General features: G+C 36.1%; 1 protein-coding gene and 1 non-coding gene across 3 annotated transcripts in view; both read right to left on the bottom strand.

Moving 5' to 3' along the window:
- Positions 1-19,572, bottom strand: part of LOC134660288 (Kv channel-interacting protein 4-like) — a 46,447-nt gene extending 26,875 nt beyond the window's left edge. The window contains exons 1-2 of one of the 2 annotated variants that reach the window (XM_063516039.1): positions 19,400-19,572; positions 2,897-2,961 (exon numbers count right to left, since the gene is read on the bottom strand). In XM_063516039.1, coding sequence (XP_063372109.1) covers positions 2,897-2,900 — 4 coding nt within the window. In that variant the 5' untranslated portion in view covers positions 2,901-2,961; positions 19,400-19,572. The remainder of the gene's footprint in view (positions 1-2,896; positions 2,962-19,399) is intronic. The other variant, XM_063516040.1, reaches the window with a different exon arrangement.
- Trnaa-agc (transfer RNA alanine (anticodon AGC)) lies at positions 15,582-15,654 on the bottom strand. The gene has a single exon. It is a non-coding gene; the product is annotated as a tRNA-Ala (tRNA).
- Positions 19,573-27,879: the final 8,307 nt, after the last annotated feature.

Here is a 27,879-nt window from a genome sequence, read left to right as displayed (position 1 = left end):
TCTTCGGTCACCAGTTACGTCAACCAGACGCTTCGCGATTTCTGCGAACAACTTATGCGCGCTGGGACCCCATGGACCTAGAGTTTCAACTCCAAATGGTACAAAATGGTACTCTCTACTGAGGGTAGACGTCTGTATTGGTGTTGGTAAAATAAAATGTTTTTATCGGGTCTCTATTGTTTCCCATAAAAATTTAAGTCATAATGTATTATTTGTCCACATTTTCGTTAGTCATAATTTGATTTTTCTCAGAAACGCGTAACTTTTCAGGATTGCTATGCTGTCATAGTGTTTTTTATGTTGTTTACTCATAACAACCGTATTTACAAGCGTAACTCAATATCCTTTCAAAATAGCCGACCCCGTTTGTTTAGTAACCCAATCCCAATGATTGCGCATCACCAATGTCACCCCAATATTACTCGCCCTTTCTGCTCCCTATTCTGAACATTCTAATTTCGTATTTTATATTTGTAGGTATTTTATAATTGTTGATGTGTTTTTTTTGCTTGTACCTAAGATGTAAATTCCATGTTGACGTGTAAAAGTGCCCTTGTGGCCTAATTTGCTGAATAAATGTTGATGTTTGATGATGTACTTAAGGAAAAAATACTTGAAGACCATGTACAATAAAAAGTATGTAGGTACTTATTATATTTGTCGTTGATTATTTTCTGTTACATTTTAAATAAAATTTGTGGCTCTTTTCAAAAGCTCCTTATTCTAGGCGGCATTAGATAATACGAAATCAAACTTGTCGAATAAAAACTTAGCAATTTTCTGTTCATCGATGATTTTTTAGGACATATATAATACGGTGAAATTGCGCTTATCTTATACCTACCTTTAAACAGGCAATTCTTGATTCTTTAAATATATATTCAGGGATCTCGGAAACGGCTCCAACGATTTCGATGAAATTTGCTAAATAGGGGTTAGGACGAAAAATCGATGTAGCTAAACTTCTGGGAAAACGCGCATTTTTGAGATTAATATGTTTGACTCGTAAAGCTCGGTTTTCCGGATATTATTGTACAGAATAGGAACATCTGTCATTCTATCCACCAAATTTTATCGAAATTTGACTAAAAATTCGACCACAAAATAAGAATCGGCTCATGAAGGAAGTTTTCGTGCCTGTTAGAATCAGAATAAGCCTGCGGTATTTGAGTTAGACAAACAAGGGGTAATAAAGCCACTGTGGGCTGCTTTCAGTGCACAGATGTCTTCTACTAGATAAATATGTAATGAATTAATGATAAACTGAAATAGATGTCATATGTTAAAGAAAAAAACCGGCCAAGTGCGAGTCGGCCTCGCGTACGGAGGGTTCCGCACCGTCAACAAAAAATAGAGCAAAAATATCGTGTTTGTTGTATGGGAGCCCCCCTTAAATATTTATTTTATTTTATTTTTAGTATTTGTTGTTATAGCGGCAACAGAGATACATCATTTGTGAAAAATTCAACTGTCTAGCTATCGCGGTTCATGAGATACAACCTGGTGACAAACGGACGGACGGACGGACGGACGGACAGCGAAGTCTTAGTGATAGGGTCCCATTTTTTACCCATCGGGTACGGAACCCTAAAAAGTAATGAAGCGTACAGCGTACAGCAACAGAATACAGCCTACAGTTTAATTTTTTGCTCATATTACAGGCCACACGACGGTATATTATTATTCTGTAGTTTGAGCGAGACATCACTATTTCATTGACTTCAGTACCGGTACCATGACTACCATGAGTCACTGACAGTGTCAAAATGGACATACAGGGTGTTTCATGTAACAGGAGCAATAAATGAAACTGTAGGCTGTACTCCTCAAACTGACCAATATTTGTTCAGCAACTTTTGAAAATAACTCATGTTTTGATTTTTATTACACTTTAAAGTTTATTCTAAGACGTAATGTATTGCAAATATTGTTATGTTTAAAGCGTGACAAGCGACATCAAATACACTGATGTCAGCGTACATTGAAAGCAATATTTATTTTGTATGAAAAAGAGGAAGATTAAAGGATTCATTATTTTTAAAAGTTGCTGAACAAATCTTGGTCAGTTTGAGAAGTACAGCCTTTAGTTTAATTTATTGCTCCTGTTACAGGAAGCACCCTGTATACGCTAACGTCTACGTGATTTACTTTCTATAAATCTCGCTTGCCCTAATATGCGAGTACGAGCGAGATCCATAGAAAGTAAGTTAAGTACGCTCTCGATAGCATTTATGTCAGTGCCCAACTGGTGGTAGCGAGCACACAGGGTGCGACCGCAAATGAGTTATGGCGGCAAGTTTCTTGACGGTGATAAATTATTGGGTATGCAGCCAGCCTACAGAGTACTGTAGCTACAGAATAAGTAATAAGCAATAGTTGGTATTTATAAGAAGAAAGAATGAAACAATATTTATTTGTTATACAACAGGGCAAAGTTGTTGTTTAACTCTTCGTCTTCGTATTAATATTAACCTACAACCCGAATAAGCGAAAAATCCCAAAATTAAAACACGAGCGTAGCGAGTGGTTCTGAAAGTGGAAACTTGAGTTTTGAGATAATAATCAAGGCACGTCGAGGGTGAAACAAACTTTGGTACCGAGACCGAGTGAAACACGAAATGTTTTTTGATTTGTTAAATTTACATTACAAATCAAATCCCAGTCAACAATTAATGGGCCTCCTGGAGGGAAAAGTACCTTAAAACCTATTTTTTTTTAAATAACCTTCATTTAATGTTTTTTTTAATTCGCAAAAATCTTAGAATGCAGTTTTGTTTATTAAAAAAAATGAAAGAATGTTTCCTTTCAGTAAAATAAGTTAACGTTTAAAGGCACTTCCCTCCAGGGCCCGTGATTTTTTCCACACTGTATACTCGTATTTTGTAAAGGTACTTACCCATGTCTGGTTACGGTCGACGTTGCAATTTCCTGTGGCTCTGGTTGATTTTATCACACTATTAACTGATAACTTGTTAGATTGGTGCGTAATACAATTATTGGTCTGAAAATAGAATGTCTGTATGTACAGTCAGCAGCAGAAGTAGCTAAGCGGGCGAGGCGTTCATAATTACCTTAACGCGCTCTTATTCTCTTAACAATAAAGTCGTGTCAAGATTATTTTGAACACCTCGCCCGCTTAACAACTATTGCTGCTAACTGTAATTCATTCTAAGTTTGACAAGAAAAATCCTAATTTTCCCTCGAAATTTTGTCCAGTAAAGTTTCACTTTATTTCCGTCTGTGTTCTGAAAACACGAAAGTCCTGAATTTCAGTTGACGAACTTGGAAAGGAAAAGTTTCTTCGCGACAAATGTAGAGGTTATTTTTCAGATGTCTAACAAAAGTTTTAGTAAATTTTATACATTTTCAACAACAACATTTTCAGAACAAGTATGAACTTGTTCTTATACCTGGCGGTCTAGCATGAGTTCCGTTCTCGCGCGCGACTCCATACTTAAAGTCGCGCAAGATGTATGGAGTCGCGCGCAAGAACGCAACTCATGCTAGACCGTCAGGTGTGTCCTGTAACACGAGCAAAAAACTAAACTGTGTGCTGTAAGATTACTATAGTACATGAGCCAGTGATCGGGGATTTCTATGCCACTTGGCACTTGGGGTGAATGACCTCAATCATTACGCTAGTATGGATATGCTGCGGGAATCCGGGATTCGTGTGCGATATAGGAGAGTGTTTTGGCATGTTACTGTTAATCAATTAATCATGCATTGCATATTATATTATTAATATTAATAATTGAAAATTTGATTACAGATCAATTGAATATATCAATAAAACCACTAAGCTCGCATTACCTTATCAGTTTTGCATTGCCTTTCAACGACCGAGTCGAGACCCATGTTTTTTACAGTCCTTTATTTTATAAACGAATTACCAACACCGAAATAGCGTTTACTTTTCGAACAGTTTTGTTCCTATCGCGGGCCAAGTGGCGTATCCGTATTACCATTTCGACTTGATATCCCGCGGTGTGGCATAGAAATCCCCGATCACTGTACATTACGATACAAGTTCGAAAAGTAGGAAATTGGCAACGAGTGGCGATAAATTAAAACACGCCCGAAGGGAGTGTTTTAAATCGACACGAGTTGCGAATTACCTTTTCGCACGTGTATTGTATATATGTACAAGGTTTTACAGTACATATGTGACGTTATCTATGAAAAGGCACCTTATTGTCGATGGCGCTTACGCCATAATTAACGATGCTCCGATATAAACACGCAGCCACGCGACGCCGTGCGTCGTAAGCGCCATCGACAATAAGGTCCCTTTTCATAGATAATGCCCCATATGGTCCCTTAGATTTTTAACATCTTACGCACGTATAGTTCTAGTTACCGCACTAGGGCGGTAAATTAGCACCATGTACCGTAAATTAAATTTATGGCAGCCGTATTGAGATCCAAATGAGCGATACGACTTTTTATAAACTCCGATTTCTGAACCTTAAATATAATATAATATTTTTGCTAATGTAATTAAGTAACTTTATATACTCGTTAGAGACGTAAATCAGGATTCCCAAAAACTTATACTCCAATTCGGACGGTCCGATCCTAAATATATCATGAATAAAACCGGGCCCTAGTCCGGGGCCGGTCAATATCCGGTTCCGGTATCGGAGATCGATACTGGGACGGGATGTTTAAGTATATCGGGTGGAAATGGGTACGGGGTAATAAATTAAGAGGTACCTACCATTTAGATTTAAGTGTTTTAATTATTTCTTTGATAGTCAGCAGCACACGATTTTGTCAGTTATATTTTTGTAGAAAGTCATACCGCGGTATTCGGAAAACAAGATACGTTCTAGAGAAGAGTACGATACGATATGTACTAGATACCTGGTAGTTTAGATTTCAACTAGATATCTTTTGCAGCTCAATTCGGGCAACCAATGTCACTTTTACGTTAAATTATCGTATTAAGATCGTTTCAAAATCGTTTTTTGATCCAAGAATACATAACGAGACGTTTTAGACATTGTGGAAATCGTTCAAGAGTATCTCCAGAATCACGGAAATTGACACGCTAGATCTTAAAAAAATCGTTGTCGTATCTTGGTGATGTCTTATAGATGTCTAGTTCAAAATCCGAATCGGGCCTATAGTTCACGAATTTCCTAGTTTTATCAAATGACGTGAAACAGTACCTACCTCGTTGACTGAGCTAAGTATTAAGACTAAGCTAACACACTAAATATGGGGCATTATCCATGAAAAGGGACCTTATCGACGATGGCGCTTACGCCGCACAGCGTCGCACGGCATTGTATTTATATCGGAGCATCGTTAATAATGGCGTAAGCGCCATGGACAAGAAGCTCCCTTTTCATAGATAACGTCACATATAGCCATAAAAAGGATATCGTTCAGCGTTATAACCTATAACTGTAACTTCTTTCTTTATAACGGCAGATCGATCGTCTCCATATAGAGGACATATTTGTAGCCTGCTTAGCATCAAGCTTGCAGGCCAATTCGAACATATACTGATATCAGAATCACTACATAAATAAAACAAAGTCGCTTCCCGCTGTCTGTCTGTCTGTATGTATGCTTAGATCTTTAAAACTACGCAACGGATTTTGATGCGGTTTTTTTTTAATAGATAGAGTTAGAGTGATTCAAGATGAAGGTTTATGTATAATTTGTTAACCCGTGCGAAGCCGGGGCGGGTCGCTAGTACATAAAAATAATATAGTGAAAATAAAGTGTCACGTAATGGCCCTATCTCAGCATGTTGCTGGCGACTTCCAGCGCTGATCTTCCGATGAGACCATCAAGTGAGAAATAATCCCGGAATAATATTATTATCGGAATCATTGTTATTTAGTTAGTTGGTCTACTAGAGCCCAATATACAACACGCTTCCACCTAGTATAATAAACTCATCCTGTGACCCAATCTTCGAAAACAAAGTTAAAAACGTTTTTCATCACACTTGCTCGAAAAACTACTTATATTGTTCCCGCGGGAGTTATGGATTATGAAATAAAAAGCTATAACTCCGTATTGTAATACCTACATTGTTGTTAGCCTCATGAGACCCAAAAGCATTTGTTTTGTTTTTGGAATTGGAACCCTTAGTTACCCAATGAAAGTTCAAAATATTTTTTGGAATATGTACAAAAATTTGTACGCAGTGTCTTAGGGGGTTAGGTACATCCTATATTTCGTACAGAGAAACACGCATTGTTTATGATTGATTATTAAGCAGTAAAAAACGGAACAAACAGTAAACAACTTTCGACCCTCGCTAATTAAATGTTCTAATTATTGTACATTTTTCATAAACTTCTCGAGCTGATTTTAAGCTCAAATAAACTGTCCAAAATAGCGTTTTGTATTCTCTTTTTTAGGGTTCCGTAACTCAAAAGGAAAAAACGGAACCCTTATAGAATCACTCGTGCGTCTATCTGTCGGTCCGACCATTCCCTCCACCTTTATCTCCAAAACTACTGAGTCCAAAATTTTGAAAATAATACACAAAAAATAGTTCTTTACCTATAGATGACAGGAAAACCTATTAGAAATGTGCAGTCAAGCGTGAGTCGGACTTAATTTGCGGAACCCTTGGAACGCGAGTCCGACTTGCACTTGGCCGGTCTTTTAATAATATTCTAGTTCTTTATTCTTATTTATTAATTATATAAATATATTTAAAAAGCTTTTTCTACTCCAGCACTTAAATGTGTCAATTAAATGACTGACAGTGATATCTAAAGCAATGTCATTTGAATGATTTGTCTATAGGCTCATAAGATGACTGCTAGCAGTCATCTTATGAGTATAATACAACTGCTTTTTTTTTTTTAAAGATACAAGTTCCGATCATCTTGATTGAAAGAGGTATGTTTTCATTTACAATAATAACTCTTTTTTTTTTTAAATAATAACTCAATTTTTTTTAAATAATAACTCTTTTTTTTAATAATAACTCTTTTTTTTTTAATAATAACTCTTTTTTTTTAATAATAACTCTTTTTTTTTTTTTTTTTGCTGCAGCTGTCATAGAAAAAGTAATGTATGCAACAGCTCATAATTGGTTCTTAAAATTCAAGGGTCGAAGTTACAAAACGAGACGTAGTCGAGACGTAGTCCTTATTATATCACTGTTGCATAAACTACTATTGGATAATTGTACATAGTAATTGGCCACTCTTAACAATAAAACTTCAACTGGTTTGTTTCTTTGGGCCAATGAAAATTACACTATAAATTTGCTACATTCGTCAAAATTATGTTTATCTTCTCATCATGATCGTCAAAAATTACATTATAAATTTAAAAATAAAAATAATAAGATTAAGATTAATTATGTAGATTAAGAGAAGATTAAGATTAAGTATGTAGTGACCAATAAATATAACTATCACCCTGTGTGTAGATAAAGTAATATTATTCTTACAAAAAATGTCCCACTGAACTCATATTAACACAGTCCCAGTCCATTTTTGCGGACGCACGGGCAATATTTGTTTTTGTCCTCCGCAGGACCACTGTGTGATGAATCGTCTGCCCTTATTTACTGATGCGTGTGATTACGACACACAGTGGTACATGCAGGGGACAAAATATTGAAATAAAATGTATAGGTACTTGGTCTGTTACGCAAAGCTGTCGACAAGACGACGAGGCTCCATTGAATCGTCTGGTCTTGTACAGTCATTATTACACAGTACATTGTTCAGTGTACAGTCTCAACCAAATGAAAATAAGATTTGGCAAAATTTTCATTTTTGGTACAAGCTTTTATCGCTGACTGTACTTTTCTTACGACACTAATACTCATCGAGACAATTCTAAAAAACCCTAACACAATTAGGTTGCGTTGTTTCATTACAGAGTTCCTATGGCCACCTCCTGTCTCCATCATCAGATCAGCTCGATGGTACCATAATATAGCATTGTCACTATTTGTCACCCGACTTACATGTGTATGCAAAATGTCAGCTCAATCGGAAACCGGGAAATGGATCAAATTTAACTTGCAAGATTTACTTACAGACAGACAACGGGACAGGTGAAACTAAATAAAAGCTTGTAAAATGACCGAAATAAATGTCAGAGTAACGAACCAGAGTGATTTATAAAAGGGAGTTTACAAATCGACGGCCCAGAGCGTCGCTATTACACGCCATTTGTCAAGTTCGCTTACATCCCTACGAATAATGCTTAGATAAAAAGGTTTTTAGGGTTCTGTACCTCAAAAGGAAAAAACGGAATCCTTATAGGATCACTAGTGCGTCGGTCTGTCTGTCCGAACATTCCCCCCATCCCCGAAACGACTGAGTCTAAAATTTTGAAAAAATACACAAGTTAGATGACAGGAAAACCGTATCATCATAACTTATTATCCTTATTATCATTATCATGTCACGCACACAAAGTCGCAGGCAGAAGCTAGTTTTATGAGAGTAAAAGTAAAATTTATTTCATCTTTCGACGATTTTATTTAATAATATGAATCACCAGTCACCACATCACATGTACAGGAATGTGGCACATTTATCACGCACAGTGATAATGGTTGCGATATTTCGCACAAAATGGCGTGTAATTTTGTCACGATTTAACTAAACCTGTTTTTGCACTATATATGTTATACTATAGAGAAATATAGCAAGTATAGAGTGCTCACTCCATCCCGTTTTGGTACCTTAACGCCTATTATTTTCGTAGTTGACATCTAACATCGAGTAGCGGAATTATCAGTACTGCTACTTGACAATAGATGTTGCGACGACCGAAAAGTCTAATGCTTAACAATTCTCAGCTAATATTATAACCGGATTAACCGGGACTTTATTTTGAATTCCTTCTGCTTGAAATATTAGTTGTAAATTGTTGTTCAATACAATTTTCGTGAGTCGCGGCACCCGTGACATCTAGTATCAAGTAGCGGTATGATAATTCCGCTACTCGATACTAGATGTCGACTACGAAAATAATAGGCGCTTTGGTACCAAAACTGGATGGAGTGAGCACTTAATGCTTACTATATTTCTCTATGGTCATACAGAATTTTTTTTCAAAGTTAATCATAAATCTAGCCCTAAAATTTGCCCGAGGCATTGTTCCCAGGGGGCCGATTTTTGAAATTCGACCGATCGATTTCGTGTATTTCGTTCAGTACTATCTCCACTACTGGGCATGTAAATTCTACTAATAGAATTGAAAACGAGTGGTGAACCGTCAATACCACTAGATTCCCAATTTCTATCGCTCGTATTTCAAAAATCAGCATTTCGCAGTTTTTCACCGATTTTCGAGTGACGAAATCGAGTGGAATGTCATACACAGTCATACAGGATGTTTAATCTTTTCGTCTATACACTGCATTCCGAACCGATAAAATTTGACTATCCATTTCCCATATCAAATGGCGCGGTAGAGAGATGCAATGGCCTGGCGTGGCATTCAGATTTAGAATCTGTTATGTATTGTATGGGTGCGGCTTTTACCAGTACGGTAGTCAGAAATTTTTATATCACTAATATAAATAATAAAGTTTCACTAAATTTACTGTAATGTGTTCAAATAGTCCACATTGAACTATTTAAATTATTTATTATCAATTTATTTTACATTTAGCACAAATTATAATTTTAACTACGCCCACGCCAATTACTGGGATTAGTTGCCAAGCGGACCCCAGGCTCCCATGAGCCGTGGCAAAATGCCGGGACAACGCGAGGAAGATGATGATGATGATGACAAATTATAATTTTAGGTACAGTGAAAATAATTTAATGTATTTTTTGATGAAAAGTAAAACATTTATTTGCCATAAAAATTATACATTAAATAAAAAATATTACTAACTTAAAAACTAAATCTATAAATTAACGATACCTACTATACTAGAGTCGACAGGTGCCCGGGTAAATGTGCCTATAGCGTAAATCTTTTACTGTATGTTTTGTTTTCATAGCTTGGAAAATACTAGGTTTTGAATTCCGAACGTCGCCCCTGTTCAAATGTAACACTATTTACACTCCATCTGTCCGTGTTTACAAATGGCAGCTATAAGCGAGCGTTGAAATACTCTATTTATCCGTAACGGCGATATGTTGAAACATCTGTGGCACTTTGGATGCAAGTGCATACATAGCTGGGCAGAAGTCCGTTAATCCGTTACCTAATCGTTAATTAACGAAGTTAAGTTTTCGAGTAACGGATTAACTTTTAAGTTAACTTTAAAAACCTGTAACGGATTTATAAACTTCCGTTAACTTTCCTTAAGTCCGTTAATCGTTAATACCTAAGTACCTATTCACACCAAGGCCTCGCGCTGCCGCGCCGCGCCGATCACGTTCCGACTAGTTTGCGTTAGGTTTGTATGCAGTGCAACTTTACATAGCGCGCTTGTACTACTGACTAAGAGACTAATATTGCTTACCCCGTGCGCCGTATTAATTTTTTTATTACGAGAGATTAGTAGTAATAAAAATCAAAATTTATGATTATTTCTACTAGTTTTATTTCTTATTGCGTATATTTACGATTTCGAGTTAACGATTAACGATTAACTTTAACTTCCGTTAAAACTTTTGAAAAGTAACGTTTTAACGTTTAACGAAGTTAACTTTTTATTTAACGGATTAACCTGTCGAATCCCACGATATGACGTCACCATAAGCGTTCTGGCTCATATATGAGCCGTGGGAGCTGACAGATTAACGATTAACGAAGTTAACTTTTTGATTAACGGTGCCCAGCTCTGATATGATGTGTCAACTGTCATACTTATCAAAATAGTAGGTATGATAACATTGATAACACACAGTATGTTAACTTTAATACTTATAAAATTATAGTACAGTCAGCAGCAATAGTTGCTAAGCACGCGAGGTACAAAATTACCTTGACGCGCTCTTATTCTATTAACAATAAAGTCGCGTCAAGATAATTTTGAACACCTCGCCCGCTTAGAAACTATTGCTGCTGACTGTACATTACTACTCAGAATTTTTCTACGCAAAATTTATCTCAATAGGTATACTTCTTAGGTCCTATACTAACCACCAATGCATTTTAGTTGCTAGACAAGTCTTAAGGTAATTTAATGCATTTTTTGAAAAGTTTGTTATGTTATCTGAGATTTTTAATTTAAATTCGTGCACCTTTTCTCTAAAAATGGGCACAGTATTTTTAAATCTTTTTACTATATATAAACAAATTTGTAGGTACAAACTTTCTATAACACGTGTGAATTGAAACAGTGTACGACAATTAGCAACTTTTCCAATCATAAAATACCGTCTAACTCTCACTTGCCGCCGAGGGGCAAACTCGGCACGTTTGGTAATATTATCAAACGCTCATTATTTATTTAAAACGTGTTTAACATGTTTCGGAGAGGTTTTAATTGGAATGTATTTTATTAAAAACGAAAACATACTTAATTTATAACAGAATTCGAATAAATTAAACGTAGGGTCAAGAAGGGACCAGTGGTTTGGTAGAAACAAGCCGGGTACAGTATCTCACTTAATCTAATTTCAACACGAGACAGAACCGATTTTGGGCGACTGAGCCACTGATAAATCTGAGCCACTGTATCCGCCTTGACCCCACCTAACTTAAAATTAAAACTAGCTATGAAACTAAAACTATAAACTAAACTAAAGGCGCATCGAAATCGGTCCGTTTGAGAGCTACGATGCCACAGACAGACACACACAGCCCGATTCATACTTTAAAAACACGTCAAATTGATATTTCAGTCAGTGTCATAACTGACGTTTTATCAAACAAAAATGTCACATTAGACACTGACATATCTAATCCATATCGTAATTCGACGCAATATTTGACGAATTCGAAAAGTTCAAATCGGGCCGACAGACAGACATTGGCGTCAATACCCCTCTTTTTAATTTGGGATTAAATAGGTCCTCCACACGTGAGTGAACTTATTTTCAACATAAGAATTAGCAAAACTAAAACATAAGAATTAGCAAAACTTCAACATAAGAATTAGCAAAACTTCAACATAATAATTATCAAAACTTCAACATAAGAATTAGCAAAAATCGTGTATTTTTAAGGGTCTACCTATCTTGGAAATACTTATTAGTTAGTGGCCACTACGTAGTAATTGGCCACTCTTAACAATAAGACTTATTTTCGCTTGTTTCTTTCTGATTTGTTAGGAAATTAATATGTATTATTTATTAAATAAATAAATGAATGAAACTATGTAGAGCCATGAACTATAGCACTAACCCTATTATAAAATCCCTATTCGAACTTACAAACTGATCTCAAATTGAGATCAAACTGATCTCAAATTGAGATCATTTTGAGACATGAATCTAGTATTTTAACTGGATCAGGCATGAGGGGTGGGGGGAAATGGTCGAACGGGATAGTCTTATGTATCTTTCAGTAGGAGTAGCAGCGAAAGCGCTATTATTGTTTGTCCTTGTCACAGTCTCACATTTTTTTTATTCCCCACCATAAATTTGTATGGATTATGGTGGGCAACAAATAAATTCGACCAATCATAGTGTCGCATTGCCTATGTTTTGTCCCTTACGGAGGCACGCGTATACCACTTCTATAGGATCCTACCTCCTATGTTTTGAGATGAAAGCTAACTTAAGCTAACTGCTAACAATATACCTAACGTTTCCCATCTGAAGTGTAATGTAATGTCCTAGAACGAGGCTGTCTAGCCATTACATGGATCCTAGGGGACCTAACTAGCTATACGTAACTCGTAGCATACAGGGTGTATAGGGAATTAGACATTAAACTGCAAAAAGGCGTGTATGGAATATTTATAGTGAATTTAACTGAATCAAGGACTCTAGCCTGTTCACTTTAAGATACTGCATATCGATGTACAGGTTAGCCGTTTGGCACACGCATACTAGAGGTCAAAACAAAATTTTTGACCCGCAGTTCCTAAAAAAAATTCCCTGAGGAGGGGCGTGCCGAAACATTTTTGTTTTTGTATGGAAAAAAAAATTTTTTCAGGAACCCATCGTGTGTGGTATCATATGAAAGGGCTTTTTGAGGCAATTCTAAAAATATACCACATCATTACATTTCAGCCATTTTTTTTAAATTAAAACAAAAATAATTTTCAAAACATACCAAGTTTGGGCTCCTCCAGAGACGATATGGGTGATTTTTTTTTGTACAATGTACCACAAATAATACGTGACATCCTCATATCTAACTCCAAAAAAGCAATTTTGAAAATAATTTCATTAAGATTTTTTTTTTCATTTTTTCAATATTACAAAGTGATACAGTTCTACTTCAGTACCTATTTTACGAGACTTATGGAACTGTACTGCACATACGGTGCATATTAATCATAAAATGATACGTTAATATATCCATATATCAAACGGGGAATACCCTTTAACCCTTTTACTGCGCCTTTTCATCACCTGGTATAGGTTGTTTAGTTTTTCTGGAAGATACTGACTTAAAAAAGTGACTGAAAGTTGAAAGAAAGATGTTTATTCCTTTAGTTTTTATTTCATATTTACTATGGACAAACACCCATAATAATAAACAAAACAGCACAGTTCAATACAGTTCCATTAGAATTGTATCAATTTGTAATATTGAAAAATTATACACATAGAGACAAACCAAAGAAAGTCTGCAGCGCAATAATTTGACATCGAATTAAAAAACTACATATGGCAATGTTTTTTAAGCAGTCAGTAAACGTCATGCACTATGGTATGTGTTTGTCAAAATCGTTTAAATATTCATTGTGTTTTGTGATGAACGGAATAAACATGGTGAAACCTTACAAAACCGGCGTGCGGGAGTTACTTTTCCGCATGACGAATAATTTTACACTTGTAAAAAGTCAGCACGAGGCGATTCAAGCTGAAAAACGACAATGTTTACAAAATTTGGAGTTGATGACGGGTAAGTGGAATGAAACATCTTAATACTTCACCATATGTACCTACTTAGATAATATAATATTGGTTTAGACTAAGGTTTCACAGCAAATTGAACACACCTAATAGATATAGGCATACTTATGAACTTCCTCTAACATTTCGAGAAACTCATTGGTACTAGCCGGGTTTTGAGCTCGAACCCACAACCTCCATGCTTATGCTCACGGCATGGGTACCTACTAGTTAAAGCTAAAATTAATTTTTAATATATGTTTATTGTTTTAATGGTTTATTTCGTTTTTTCGAAAACTATAGTTCGCAAATTGCGGGCAATTTCTCTGTCAATCTAATTACGCCTTAATGGGAGTAAAAGAGAAAGATGCTCGCATATTGAGAACTTCGGTGTTCGCGGTAGGCCCTCTGTACCTATTTACCGCCGTCGCGGATATTACAAAAGCTTATTAATTTTGATGAAGCCAAATGTCACATTCTCCCAATATTATTTATCAATATTAGTATATGTCTACATATTAATAGTGACATCTATTGTTGGAATGAAATTTATTTTACCATAAAAATTAAGCTGTGCATACAGCTTAATTTTTTCATAGACGGTAAATATGGTAGAAATTTCACAAGTATCAAGACTATTTAATCCATTTTCTGTGGTGTTGTCGCATACTGATTTTTAAAAACTACTTTTAATCTAGCGCTGCAGACTTTCTTTGGTTTGTCTCTAACAAATATGAAAAAAAAAATCGAAATGATATTATTTTCAAAATTGCTTTCTTGGGGTTAGATATCAAGATATTACGTATAATTTTTGGTATATTGTACAAAAAAATCTGTTAGGTATACCGTATATAACATACTTCTACCTAGTTTGGGCTCTTGATATTTTGTGTGAAAAACTAAACAAACTATACCAACTGATGAAAAGGCGCAGTAAAAGGGTTAAAAAGATATTCCCCGTTGGATATATGGATATTACGTATCATTTTATGATTAATATGCACCGTATCTGCAGTACAGTTCCATAAGTCTCGTAAAATAGGTACTGAAGTAGAACTGTATCACTTTGTAATATTGAAAAATAATAAAAATAATCTAAATGAAATTATTTTCAAAATTGCTTTTTTAGGGTTAGATATGAGGATATCACGTATTATTTGTGGTATATTGTACAAAAAAAAATCAGCCATATCGTATCTGGAGAAGCCCAAACTTAGTATGTTTTGAAAATCATTTTTGTTTTAAATAAAAAAAAATGGCAGAAATGTAATGATGTGGTATATTTTTAGAATCGCCTCAAAAAGCCCTTTCATATAATACCACTACAGATAGGTTTCTAAAAAAAAAATTTTCCATACAAAATGTTTTGGCACTCCCCTCCGCAGGGAAATTTTTTTAGGAACTGCGGGTCAATAATTTTGTTTTGACCTCTAGTATGCGTGTGCCAAACGGTTAACCTGTATATCGATTTGCAGTATATCTATGAAATTGGGGTCGTACGGCTGCCGCTACTTGTAATGGTCTGCAGATGCATACTATAATCGATACTAATATTATATTGTGTCTGTCGGTCTATCTTTATTAATTTTAATTTTTAACAAGCAGAAATGTCTGCGAACGATGCTATTAAGCTTAGAATAAATTTAAAAGTGGAAAAAATAATCTCTTGGGTGAGAGTTGAACTCACGGCCTCTGGATCGCTACTCCAGCGCTCTGCCATCTGAGCCACCAAGACCTCATCCATAGCCAGCAAATCTTTCCACCATATGGGTCAAGGGGACTAGAGCGACAAGTTCCAAAAAACTCATTGGTACGAGCCGGGGTTTGAACCCGCGACCTCCGGATTAAAAGTCGCACGTTTTTACCGCTAGGCTACCAGCGCTCTCTGATTTTGATATCATAAAAGACAATTAAACCCGATTATGCGAAAGTAATTTATGAGAACATAAATTATGGGTAATTTGTAAATTATGTCAACGGGTTTTTGATAAACTGGTTTAACAAAGGGTTTTGGAGATAATATTAATAAATGGGCGAATGAAATCGGTGAAGCGTAAACCGCACTGCAATAAATATTATTTCGGTAAGCGAGCGATAAATATTTAATAATGTTTGGATAAAACGATTTTTATAAAATAAAGGTAACATTACTATTAGGTAAGGTAAATACCGAACTGTGTTCCAAAATTGGCATTGTGGATGTGGGCATGAAGGCCGCTAAGCTGAAATGGGACTGGGCAGGGCACATCTGCCGAATGCACCCAGAGCGCTGGGCCAAATTAGCCATGGACTGGATCCCACAGGATGGATCTCGGGGCAAAGGAAGACCCAAACGGAGATGGCGGGACAACCTTGATGCATTCTGTGCGGAGTGGCGGGAGTGTGCATTGGACAGAGTCAAGTGGCGGGAAAGAGGGGAGGCCTTTGCCCAGGAGTGGGACACACCAATAGGCAAATTAAAAAAAAAAAGGTAACATTTGGATTCAGACTATGCCAGTATTATTGCGGCAGTATTGCAGCGCGACATTACAGCCGATATATTTTTAGTATTTTTTGTTATAGCGGCAACAGAAATACATCATCTGTGAAAATTTCAACTGTCTAGCTATCACAGTTCATGAGATACAGCGTGGTGGCAGACAGACGGACAGTAGAGTCTTAGAAATAGGGTCCCGTTTTTACCCTTTAGATACGGATCCCGAAAAACAAAATGGCGGAAATTCGCTTCGTTTGTTATTGCGTAGTGTCACCACGTCACTTCCATTTGATATATTGAGGAAAAAGAAAATAGCGCTACCCAAGAGCAAAACATAATAAATAAGGATATTTTATTGTATTTACTTCTGTGTTATACTAAGCTCTGCCCGTGACTTCGTTCCCATAGTTTTTACAAGCTTTTATTTAAACTCGTGGACAAATTTAGAGGAAATCAAATTTCGTCGCTATACCTACTTACTCAACCTCATAATTATCTGAAACAATCATTTGACGGAAATGTCGCTTTTCTTTCATTCGGAATACGGGTGTTTTTGTCATCAAATGAGTGTTGCAGATACGAGGTTGAGTAAGTATAGCGGCGATTTGCATTTGCACTAGGACTTCCACCTAAAATTAGTACCTAATTATGCTTTTTTGCGTTCCTCTAAATTTGTCCATGAGTGTAGTTTCACCGATCCCGTTGTCTGTCTGTCTGTCTGTAATCAATTCTTGCAAGTTAAATTTGACCCACTTCCCGGTTTCCGATGAAGCTGCAAATTTGCATACATATGTAAGACGGGTGACAATGCAATATTATGGTACCATCGAGCTGATCTGATGGAGACAGGAGGTAGGAGTAGACAGGTGATATGTATCATTATGTCTCAATTAGACTTCGAATCGTCAGATTTTTTTTTATTCATAATCGTCAGAATTATATCAATTAGACTGATCGCGTAATGTATAAAATATATGTCTATTTGGAAAAGTATTCGAGGGTGGCAGATACTTTTGCTGACTGTACGAGGGCATTATGTAAATGTAGCGGTTACCTGCAGACCAGAATGTCAATTGAGTTATTACGGAGGAAGCCATTAGTGTTAGGCCAGAGTGGACGCTCGAGTTGGGCGTGCAGCGGGGCGGGGCGTGCGGCGTGCATGTTAAACAAATGCAAACGTATAGGAGCGGCCTTAGCGCACGCTGCTCAAATCACTTGTGAGCCCGACGCCACGCTGCACGCCCCGCCGAACGCTCCGCTTCGAGCGTCCACTCAGGCCTTACACTTAGGGTAACGTGTACATGGGTTCCTATGCGGCCTAATAGGGTATTTGACTGTATTTAAAATAAATTATTTTACACCATGCATGAAATAATCACCAGAAGAGAAGATTAATAGAGAAACGTAGACAGCAGTTATTTTTAGCCACAATTTATATTTTAAAATCCGTGTCAAACTATAAAGAGTAGGTAATTTAGGTAGGCGGACTAGGGATGACACATGTTGAATTTTATAACAAAATCTAGTTAAACAGAAAGAAAATTAGCAATTTACTGGACTTTGTTCTTCTAATCTATGTACAGTAAGCATCGAATAGATAGTGATCCTTATTTTCGATGGTAACAAAGGTGTGTCACGATATATTTGACCGTTTTGGCCATCATTGTCTATTAGATGCTGACTGTACTTAAGATTTATATTAATTTATCTATTATTAAATAAACGCAACACAAGCCTTATGGAACTTACCATGTATCGGATATTTATTTAAACTTTATTGCACAAATAAAAAAAATACTAATGGTGGACTTAACACATTCACCGCTGAGCTGCGGTCGTAGCCGATAACATGAATTTCCCGGTATGTAGCGAACATGTTTTGTATAGAACACAAACCGCTGAATGGGTTGAAAAAAAAACATCGATCTGTGAAAGATTGTTTCGTAAAATCCTCATTCTATCCTACCGACTGCGCCATGTTAAAACACTTGGAGGCCAATTCAAACTTACATTGTGACATCAAAATGATATCAATCGTGCGTGCATTTCCCTCGTTCGTGTTGATTCATGTTATTTAGTTATTTTACGTCTCTCCCGTGCCAATACATGAGCAAAATGCTTTTGTATTGACACCAATTAATTCTGATATCAGTCTACGTTCGAATTGGCCTGTGTGTCAAAAATTGTAGGTACTAATTGTACAAATATTTTTTTTTTCATGATCATTAATAAAATCACAACTTTTTCAGTATTTTAGGAAATGTTACGTTTTGGAAATAAACGCAATGAAATTTAAATATTTTAGGACCTTCTTTTAGGAAGTAAATACTGTAAATATACCTATCGATGGTGATCTCAGTAATAATGACATTGACCCAGTAATAGTAACATTAATTACCTATGTCAGTCCTTCATTCCATTCCAATTACAATCTTTCTTTCTTTCCATTTTTAATATCTTTTTAATTTCATTCAAATCTTTCTTACTTACCGTTTAATTATTACTGAGTCGTTGAAATGAATTGGGGAAAATCGTTTTTTTTTATTTTCTAGCTACACACAAATCAAAAGTTGACGAGTAAATTCAATTTTGATTTGTCAATATACAATGGGATGGCAGTCCCTTTTATAGGTCCCTAAGCGGCTAAGGCATAAATGTTTTCTAAGTGAAATGCGAATCAGGTACAGTAACATTATTTTTAAGTAATGACATTAGTAATGACGGTGTAATAATTGTAATAAAATATTATATTATAAAAATTTCAATCGAAAAGAATATACGCAAATGTGTACAAAAAAGATGCTCATCGGATATTTTTAAAATGCATATATTCATTAAAGAAAGTATTAAACGTGAAAATTTCAATTTCGTCAATACTAATATTGATTTATTACGTCAATACTTCAACGTTCACCCAAAAAGCAATAAGCGAAATTCAAACATCGAACGTTTTAAACTCAAAAACGCCCAAGACATTCCATTTTCAAATTGTACTCGCACCAACCTGGTTCGTAGACTTGTTGATGTATTATGAGCTTTAAACGTATGCTCAAACAAGTGGTTTTCGCGTGGCGGGCGAGCGCGCGGCCGCCCCGCGTGTGGTTGGCTTTGGACTGAGGGTCCAACGTTTACGTGGAGGTTTTGTGACTGGATTGATGTGGGAAAGAGACGGTTTATACAGGGTGTGGCAAGATACGGGTGAAATTTCTGGCTTCTGTATCCAAGTTATTATATTAAATTTTGCGCGTAATACGTGTGGAGTGAAATGGAATATAATATAGATACTTATTAAATGAGAGAGATCCAATCATATGAAATATGTAGATTGGATGAACGTGAAAAAAGACGTACTTCTACGTCAAATTTTATAAGCTTACATAAAATGAACACAAACCAGAAAAAACGGTGCCGTAATTATCTGTATCAAAAATAAAACTATTGACAAACCCGTGGACACAATACTCATGAAAAGTAGGTACATTCTGAATACCCTTGAGTGGCGCCGAGATAATTGCATGCCCAAATGCGATTTTCTTTCTATTAGCAGCCTAATCAAACCTATATAATGTTTGGAGTAAATAAAATTAGTCGTTTCAAAGATATACATTGGATCTAGAGACAGGATTTCAGCCAATTACATCACTCGCTACGTATCCTTGCACATCTCTGGTAAAAACGCAGCATTAGAGAAATAATACTCATTATGTTAGACTAAAAAAATGTAAACCTTAACACAACTTAGCTTCAAAATCCTGTCACTAGTTCCAATGAATATCCTCGAAACGACTGCTTTTATTTACTCCAAACCATGGACTAGTCCATGCTCCAAACACATCTAGGTAGCTACTCATTACACAATACTTTGCGTAAGTGATTAAAAAGAAATATAAGTAAAACTTGGTTCACGTACATTATGCAACCTGACAATCCTCCCAAACATAACAACACCCCACGCGCGAAAACGCGCTTGCGTGCTGCCATTTCAAATTTGGAAACTATTCCATCACAACACTCCATTCAAATTTGAACCATAACTTAAAGCACCAAAGTCCTTTTTCGCTAGTACACTTTTAAGAAAGCCTGAAATACGAGCTAATAACAGAACGTAGCATTGGGAGTTACAACAAATTAAAATTAATCTTAAGTCTATTTGATAAAGTTCATTTTCAATTATCGAATTAAAATATTAACAGGGAAATTCGAAATTAAATAGATCTTTCTGACGACTTTAACATGTTCTTTCTTGTTTTAAGCTTTATTCATTGTATTTATGGTTCAATTTCGTTTGTGATAATATCTACTTGGGGTGTTTTTCTTTGGTAAGTTTAAGTAAGACATTATTTTCTGTCGGTTTCCCTCGCGGATTATAAGAAATTATACCTACTTGGTTAGAACTTTTATAGATTTCTTATCCTCTGGTACTTTGATGCTGTTAAATTTGGCTAAGCGTGAATAAGTATTACGTTTAGTCATAATTTTTATTTTTAACGGCTATCTATGAAGAGAGGTATTGCTTAATTGTATGTTTGCCTGTCTTGTGGCATGTTCTGCAGCCTAAACAGCTAATGGACTTTAAAAGAGAGGCGTAAAGCCTGGAAATTAGAAAGGGACAAAAGATATAGCGCGCCGCACGAAACTTGCGACGTCAGAAATGGCCATAGATTTTTAGATTGCAGAAAATTAAAAATACATAAGAGTCCATGCTCCATATTGCCCCAAGCGACCGTTTTTCCCAAACATACCCAATACCGGTACACTGAATATCCATTTCACCCCCACCCCTCCCCCTTTGTTCTATTGTTCAAATAATTACGAAGCTTGGACACGTATGTGACTCAGCGTTTACAGCGCCAATAAAATCTATACATACATCGCCTTTTCACTAAGGAATAGGGTTGAAAGTTGTTGAGATATTTTTGATTCTGTGTCGAATTTTAACCGAATTCAATTTCAAGGTAACAATGGAGTTTGGTTGTAGGAATTGTTTTCATAGATATGATTTGTTAGACAACCGGTCTGGTCTAGTGTGTAGTGACCTTGCCTGTGAAGCCATGGTCCTGGGTTCGAATCCCGGTAAGGGCATGTTTGTGTGATGAACAGTATGAACACAAATATTTGTTACTGAGTTATGGGTGTTTTCTATGTATATAAATAAATAAATAATTATTATAGGACATTTTTACACAAATTGACTAAAATCGTCATAAATGTAGGGAACCCTCTATTAGTAGTAATAGTAAACTCTTTATTACAAAATGAGCCATAAAGACTCACTTAGAGATAAATTTAAGGAAATTGACATAATGACATTAATGACAGTGCACTGTCAATACAATTATGAGAATATTCTGTATGTACCGTAAAATGGGGTGAGTAGTTTTCGCGGGGAGAGTTGGGTTTTGAATGGGGAGAGAAGGGATGAAAGGGGGGTGAGATGGATTTTGCTACTGCTACAAGAATAATGTATTCCAATTTAAAATGGAGCTATAGTAATACTCATAATAAAAAAAATCGATCCAAATATCTTCCAAAATCACCTTTGTATGAAAACCCAACTCACCGCAAAACTGACATTCAAACCTCGACAGCATTTTATTTTTACATATGCAAACTGAATGGTGTATTTAATAAGTGTTCCGGACGTTTGTATTTGGGTGGATCAACTATTTCTTGTTGTTATTCTGTCCGGTCAGCCAAGAGACAATAGTAGCATAGTTTGTTAGAAGACATTGTACACGACCTTCTTCTGACACGCTTGGTAGACGACCCTTTATGGAAAGGGTATATAAGTATCACAAAAAAGCGTGTTTGGTCACAAAAAAAAATTGGTTTTAAAGAGTGACCCAGGAGAACGTAACCATGGCAACGAGTGACAAGAAAAAGTTGATTCACCCATTTTAGTTTTTATTTTATTTTGGGTAGTTCCACTTCATAACTTTGACGATAAACAGGAAAACCCACCTCACCCTACCTCACCTACGCCCTCGTATTTGGGGTGAATTGGGTTTTCATACAAAGGTGATTTTGGAAGATTTTTGGATCGATTATTTTTGTAGCAGTATTAGCAAAATACATCTCGCCCCCCTTTCATCCCTTCTCTCCCCATTCATAACCCAACTCTCCCCGCGAACCCTACTCACCCCATTTTACGGTACATAAAAATATTGTAAACTTTAGAAAAACCCCAAAATCGCGAAATAAAAATTACCCTCCCATAGAAAATGGACCAGCCAAAATATATGAAACAGGTAAATTTTCATTATAAAGAGATAAATAATGAAGATAAGCTACGGTAAAACTATCGAACGCTGCGTCACCGTGATTATCCGGCATTTTGCGTAATACCCGGGATAATTTGCACGTAAATCGGGCCTTAGCGACGTCGATACCGTTAATTTACACATTCAGCGTGTTGCAGGTATTTTTAGGGCTCCGTACGTCAAAAGGAAAAAACGGAACCCTTATAGGATCACTCGTGCGTCTGTCTGTCTGTCCGACCCCCCCCCCCCTTTATCTCTGAAACTACTAGGTCTAAAATTTTGGAAAAATACACAAAATAGTTCTTTACCTATAAGATGACAGGAAAACCTATCAGAAATGTGCAGTCAAGCGTGAGTCGGATTTAATGTACGGAACCTTGGAACGCGATTCCGACTCGCACTTGGCCGGATTTTTATTCGAAAAGATTGCACCATGCCTTTGGCCTAGTGTCGAGTAGACGGCGTTAATTTTTGACATTTAACAAATCGACACATATCAGTGAAAGAATAAGGATCAAAGTCAAATGGCGTTCTAACCGTTTCAGTCTTCTGACGAAAGATGGCAGTAAATTTCCTGTGGCTACATAATTTACTTTGGCAATCCACCTCTATTTCAAATTCTCTTTGCCCTAGGTTAGTGGTTCCTAACCTGGGGGTAATTACTCCCGTTGGGGTAAAACTGGTATTTTACGGGGGTAATAAGCTAACCTAATTTAAAAATACGACAAACGTACACGTTTTATTTTTTGATTACCATTGGGAGGAGGGGTAAAATCAGGTTCCCTAGTTAGTCATAGGGGTAACCGGACTGAAAAGGTTAGGAACCACTGCCCTAGGTAATGTAATTCTATTCAGGGCGGCATGGAGTAGATATTCTATACTTATCTATAGAGATAATATGTGTCAGGTAATGCAAGGATCAAGGTAAGATGTAGTAGTCTAAGAGCTTGCGTCGGAATTACGCAACACTAAATTTGTTCACATATTTAATTACACAAACGGGTCTACCGCGATATAATTTCATTGTTTATACCTTAAATTCCAACGTTTCAGCTGAGTTGCACCAGCTGTGGTCACGGAAAGACCACACGCGGTATATCGCGGTAGACCCGTTTGTGTAATTAAATATGTGTACGAAACTAAATATGTGTAGTTAAATAAGTGTAGAGTTTAAAATGTTACTTATACTAAATTTGTTCGAAATAATTTTACAATTCTAACCTACATCTTATGTGGTACATTTGAAGCAATAACAAATAAATAAATAAATAAATATTAGGAGACATCTTACACAGATCAACCTAGCCCCAAACTGGGCAAAGCTTGTACTACGGGTGCTAGACGACGATATACATACTTATCAGGGATGTTGCGGATGCAGATTTTTTGACATCCGCGGATGCGGATGCGGATGCGGATATTTAAAGGCTCACATCCGCGGATGCGGATGCGGATGCGGATGTCAAGATTAGGTACTTAGAAAACGTCAAATATTAAATGTTTAGTATCATAATAAAAAAAAACGAAACGTTTAGTATTTGAGCAAGAATATAGACCACCTGTGCGTTATATTTTAATAAACAGTAACTTGGCCGACTTTTCTGGATCTTAGACGATTTCGTTATAGGTAATGACGAAATTACCTAGCACTTACGCCGCCGCTAAGACGTTCCTGTACCGACTTGTTTGACATCCGCATCCGCATAAGCTCCGCATCGATTTTATGCGGATGCGGATCCAGATGCGGATGTTGAAAATAATGCGGAAGTTCCGCGGTTGCGGATGAGGATGCGGATGTTCGCAACATCCCTGATACTTATATAGATAAATACATACCTATATATTACGAGATACGAGCTTTTTATAGTAACTGCCAACAAGCGTTGACAGTTACTTTAAAAAGTTCTTATCCCGTAACTTGTGTGAGTTGTGTGATGTATTAACCTAACCATCGTTTTAAATATTCACCCGTATTGGATTTACACACTGTATAAAATACGAGTATAACAAAAGACAAGACGTATAAACCAGATATACTAAGAATCCTGCCTAAGAAAGAAAAATGCCTAGAATAAAACCCTAGCTCTTAGCGTACATAGGATATGCATTACTGTATTCGGAGTAAAATCCTTTCAGACCCCCGTCGTATTATACGGGACCCTTTTGATAATAAAACTGAAAGTACTAGCTGTAGCTACGAGTATCTTTCTTTATCAAAATACTAGCGACCCGCCCCGGCTTCGTTCAGGCATAGAGAAAAAAATACATAGAGTGCTCACTCCATACATCAGTTTTAGTATCTAGCATCGAGTAGCAGAACTATCAGTACTGCTACTTGACAATAGATGTAGCACCGACCGGAAAGTCTTATGCTGTTGAGATAAGACTTTCCGGTCGGTGCTACATCTATTGTCAAGTAGCAGTACTGATAGTTCCGCTACTCGATGCTAGATGTAGACACTGAAATGAATAGTCTGAACTGATGTATGGAGTGAGCACTCTATGTATTTTTTTCTCTATGGTTCAGGTTACACAAAAACTTAACAAATTATACACCTAAACCTTCCTCAAGAATCACTCTATTGATAGGTGAAAACCGCATGTAAATCTGGTCAATAGTTTTTGAGTTTATCGCGAACCTACATACACACAGACGGACGCGGCGGGAGGCCTTTGTTTTATAAGGTGTAGGTGATAGTAAATCGTGCTTCTTACAAAAAAAAACCGGCCAAGTTAAAGTCGGACTCGCCCACCGGGGGTTCCGTACTTTTTTAGTATTTGTTATAGCGGAACAGAAATACATCATCTGTGAAAACTTCAACTGTCTAGCCATCACGGTTCATGAGTTACAGTCTGGTGACAGACGGACGGACGGACAGACGGACAGCGAAGACTAATAGGGTCCCGTTTTTACCTAAAAAAAAAAGAGACAGTTTTTGATTAAAATAAAGACTAAAGTATAACCTCCCAACTAGCAAAAAGCGCTCTAACAACAGTCTCTAGACTACAATTTTTCGCTCTTATATTGATTTTATATCATCGTCTAAGCCCGGATTTGGGCACAACTTATAAGAGTATTTATTTTAATATCGTTCTAATATCAGTCTAATTGAATGCTGTTTGCACTCACAGTAATCTTTTTCAAAACTAAATTAAGCTGCCTTGGCTAATATCGCTTTTACGTAAGTATCTTGTAAGCCTACAACTACATAGGCTTATATTGGTCGAACGTAAGTATCTTGTAAGCCTACATATGTAGGCTTATATTGGTCGAACGTAAGTATCTTGTAAGCCTACATAGGCTTAAGTTGGTCGAACGTAAGTATCTTGTAAGTCTACATAGGCTTATATTGATTTGTTTGTAAGGTCACACAGTCTCACACAGAGATTTGAAACATTCTATTTGTGATGTATAAAATATACGGGTGAAATTAACTGCAACGTGACAAAAATATATTAGTGTAAGTGTTTATGAATTATGTTAACTATAATAACGTGCTGTTTATCATCGTGTGTTTATGTTATGGTAAGTATTCACATGGGAAAATATTATTTACTGTAAAGTAGACCCTGTTTTACACTTCAAACTTCATGCGCCTAATCAAATATGGTATTTGAATATTTTTATAATTATTTTATTTCTTTATTTGTATTGATAGTCAGCCATTGCTGTAGCTGTATTTTTCAAGCGCACTATTAGAGTCTTATAAGCATTCTGAATACAAATGATATGGCCATGTTGAATAAATCAGGGTTCCTTGCTTTACTTATACTTACAATAGTGTTCCCAAAAACGATTTAAGATCAAACCATCTTATATTGATCTTCACTTTTGTGATATAAGTGTCTTGAATCTTGATCCTATATCACTCCAATATCTTACTAAAGTGCTGCTGTTGATCTTATTATAGCTTTGAATAAGATCGGAAAAGTACGTACTTACAGTGTTCTTATGCTATGCCGATATTAGTCTTACATTCTTACAATAGCATTTAGAAATCTAATATAAAATTATAATGAACTTAGAAAATGGGGATATTAGACCAGGAACTCTCAAGTTCAATGAGACTTCGTAAATGGTGTTGTAAGAGCAAGATGCTTAAAATAGTATTATGCCATGTTGATATTAGTGTTACATTCTTACAATAGCATTTAGAAAGTCTAATATAAGATCAAATGAACTTAGAGAATGGGGATATAAGACCAGGTACTCTCAAGTTCAATGAGACTTCGTAAATGTTATTATAAGAGCAAGAGGCTCATAATAATATTATGCCATGCTGATATTAGTCTTACATTCTTATAATATCATTTAGAAAGTCTAATATAAGATCAAATGAACTTAGAGAATGTGGATATAAGACCAGGTACTCTCAAGTTCAATGAGACTTAGTAAATGTTATTGTAAGAGCGAGAGGCTCATAATAGTATTATGCCATGCTGATATTACTCTTACATTCTTATAATATCATTTAGAAAGTCTAATATAAGATCATATGAACTAGCTTAGAGAATGTGGATATTAGACCAGGTACTCTCAAGTTCAATGAGACTTAGTAAATGTTATTGTAAGAGCGAGAGGCTCATAATAGTATTATGCCATGTTGATATTAGTGTTACATTCTTATAATAGCATTTAGAAAGTCTAATATAAGATCAAATGAACTTTGAAAATGTGGATATAAGACCAGACCTACTCTTAAGTTCACTGAGACTTAGTAAATGTTATTGTAAGAGCGAGAGGCTCATAATAGTATTATGCCATGTTGATATTAGTCTTACATTCTTATAACAGCATTTAGAAAGTCTAATATAAGATCAAATGAACTTAGAGAATGTGGATATCAAACCAGGTACTCTCAAGTTCAATGAGACTTAGTAAATGTTATTGTAAGAGCGACAGGCTTATAATGGTATTATAAAATGCTCTTATATACATATATAAGACTAGGTAATAAGACTAAACTTACTAAAGTGCGTATTAGCTTGTCTAAGACTAATATAAGAGCGATGATATGATTGATATGTTCAAAACAAAAATAAGAGCGCTATAAGCTCACTACTCTTGTAAAGTGCGCAATCTGAGACTTTTTTGCTAGTTGACTTTAGTTTTTATTTCACGACAGGTTCATGTTGCCTCGGCGTTTCGACTGTGTTGAAGTTGCCAGCAACTCGTAACGCCAGCTTTCCAGTCGTATAATTAATTAAAGGATTTTCTGAAAAC

Source organism: Cydia amplana, chromosome 26, assembly GCF_948474715.1.
Source record: "Cydia amplana chromosome 26, ilCydAmpl1.1, whole genome shotgun sequence".
Taxonomy (NCBI): domain Eukaryota; kingdom Metazoa; phylum Arthropoda; class Insecta; order Lepidoptera; family Tortricidae; genus Cydia; species Cydia amplana.
The sequence above is the reverse complement of the archived record's forward strand: the minus strand, read 5'-3'. Positions and strand labels throughout refer to the sequence as shown.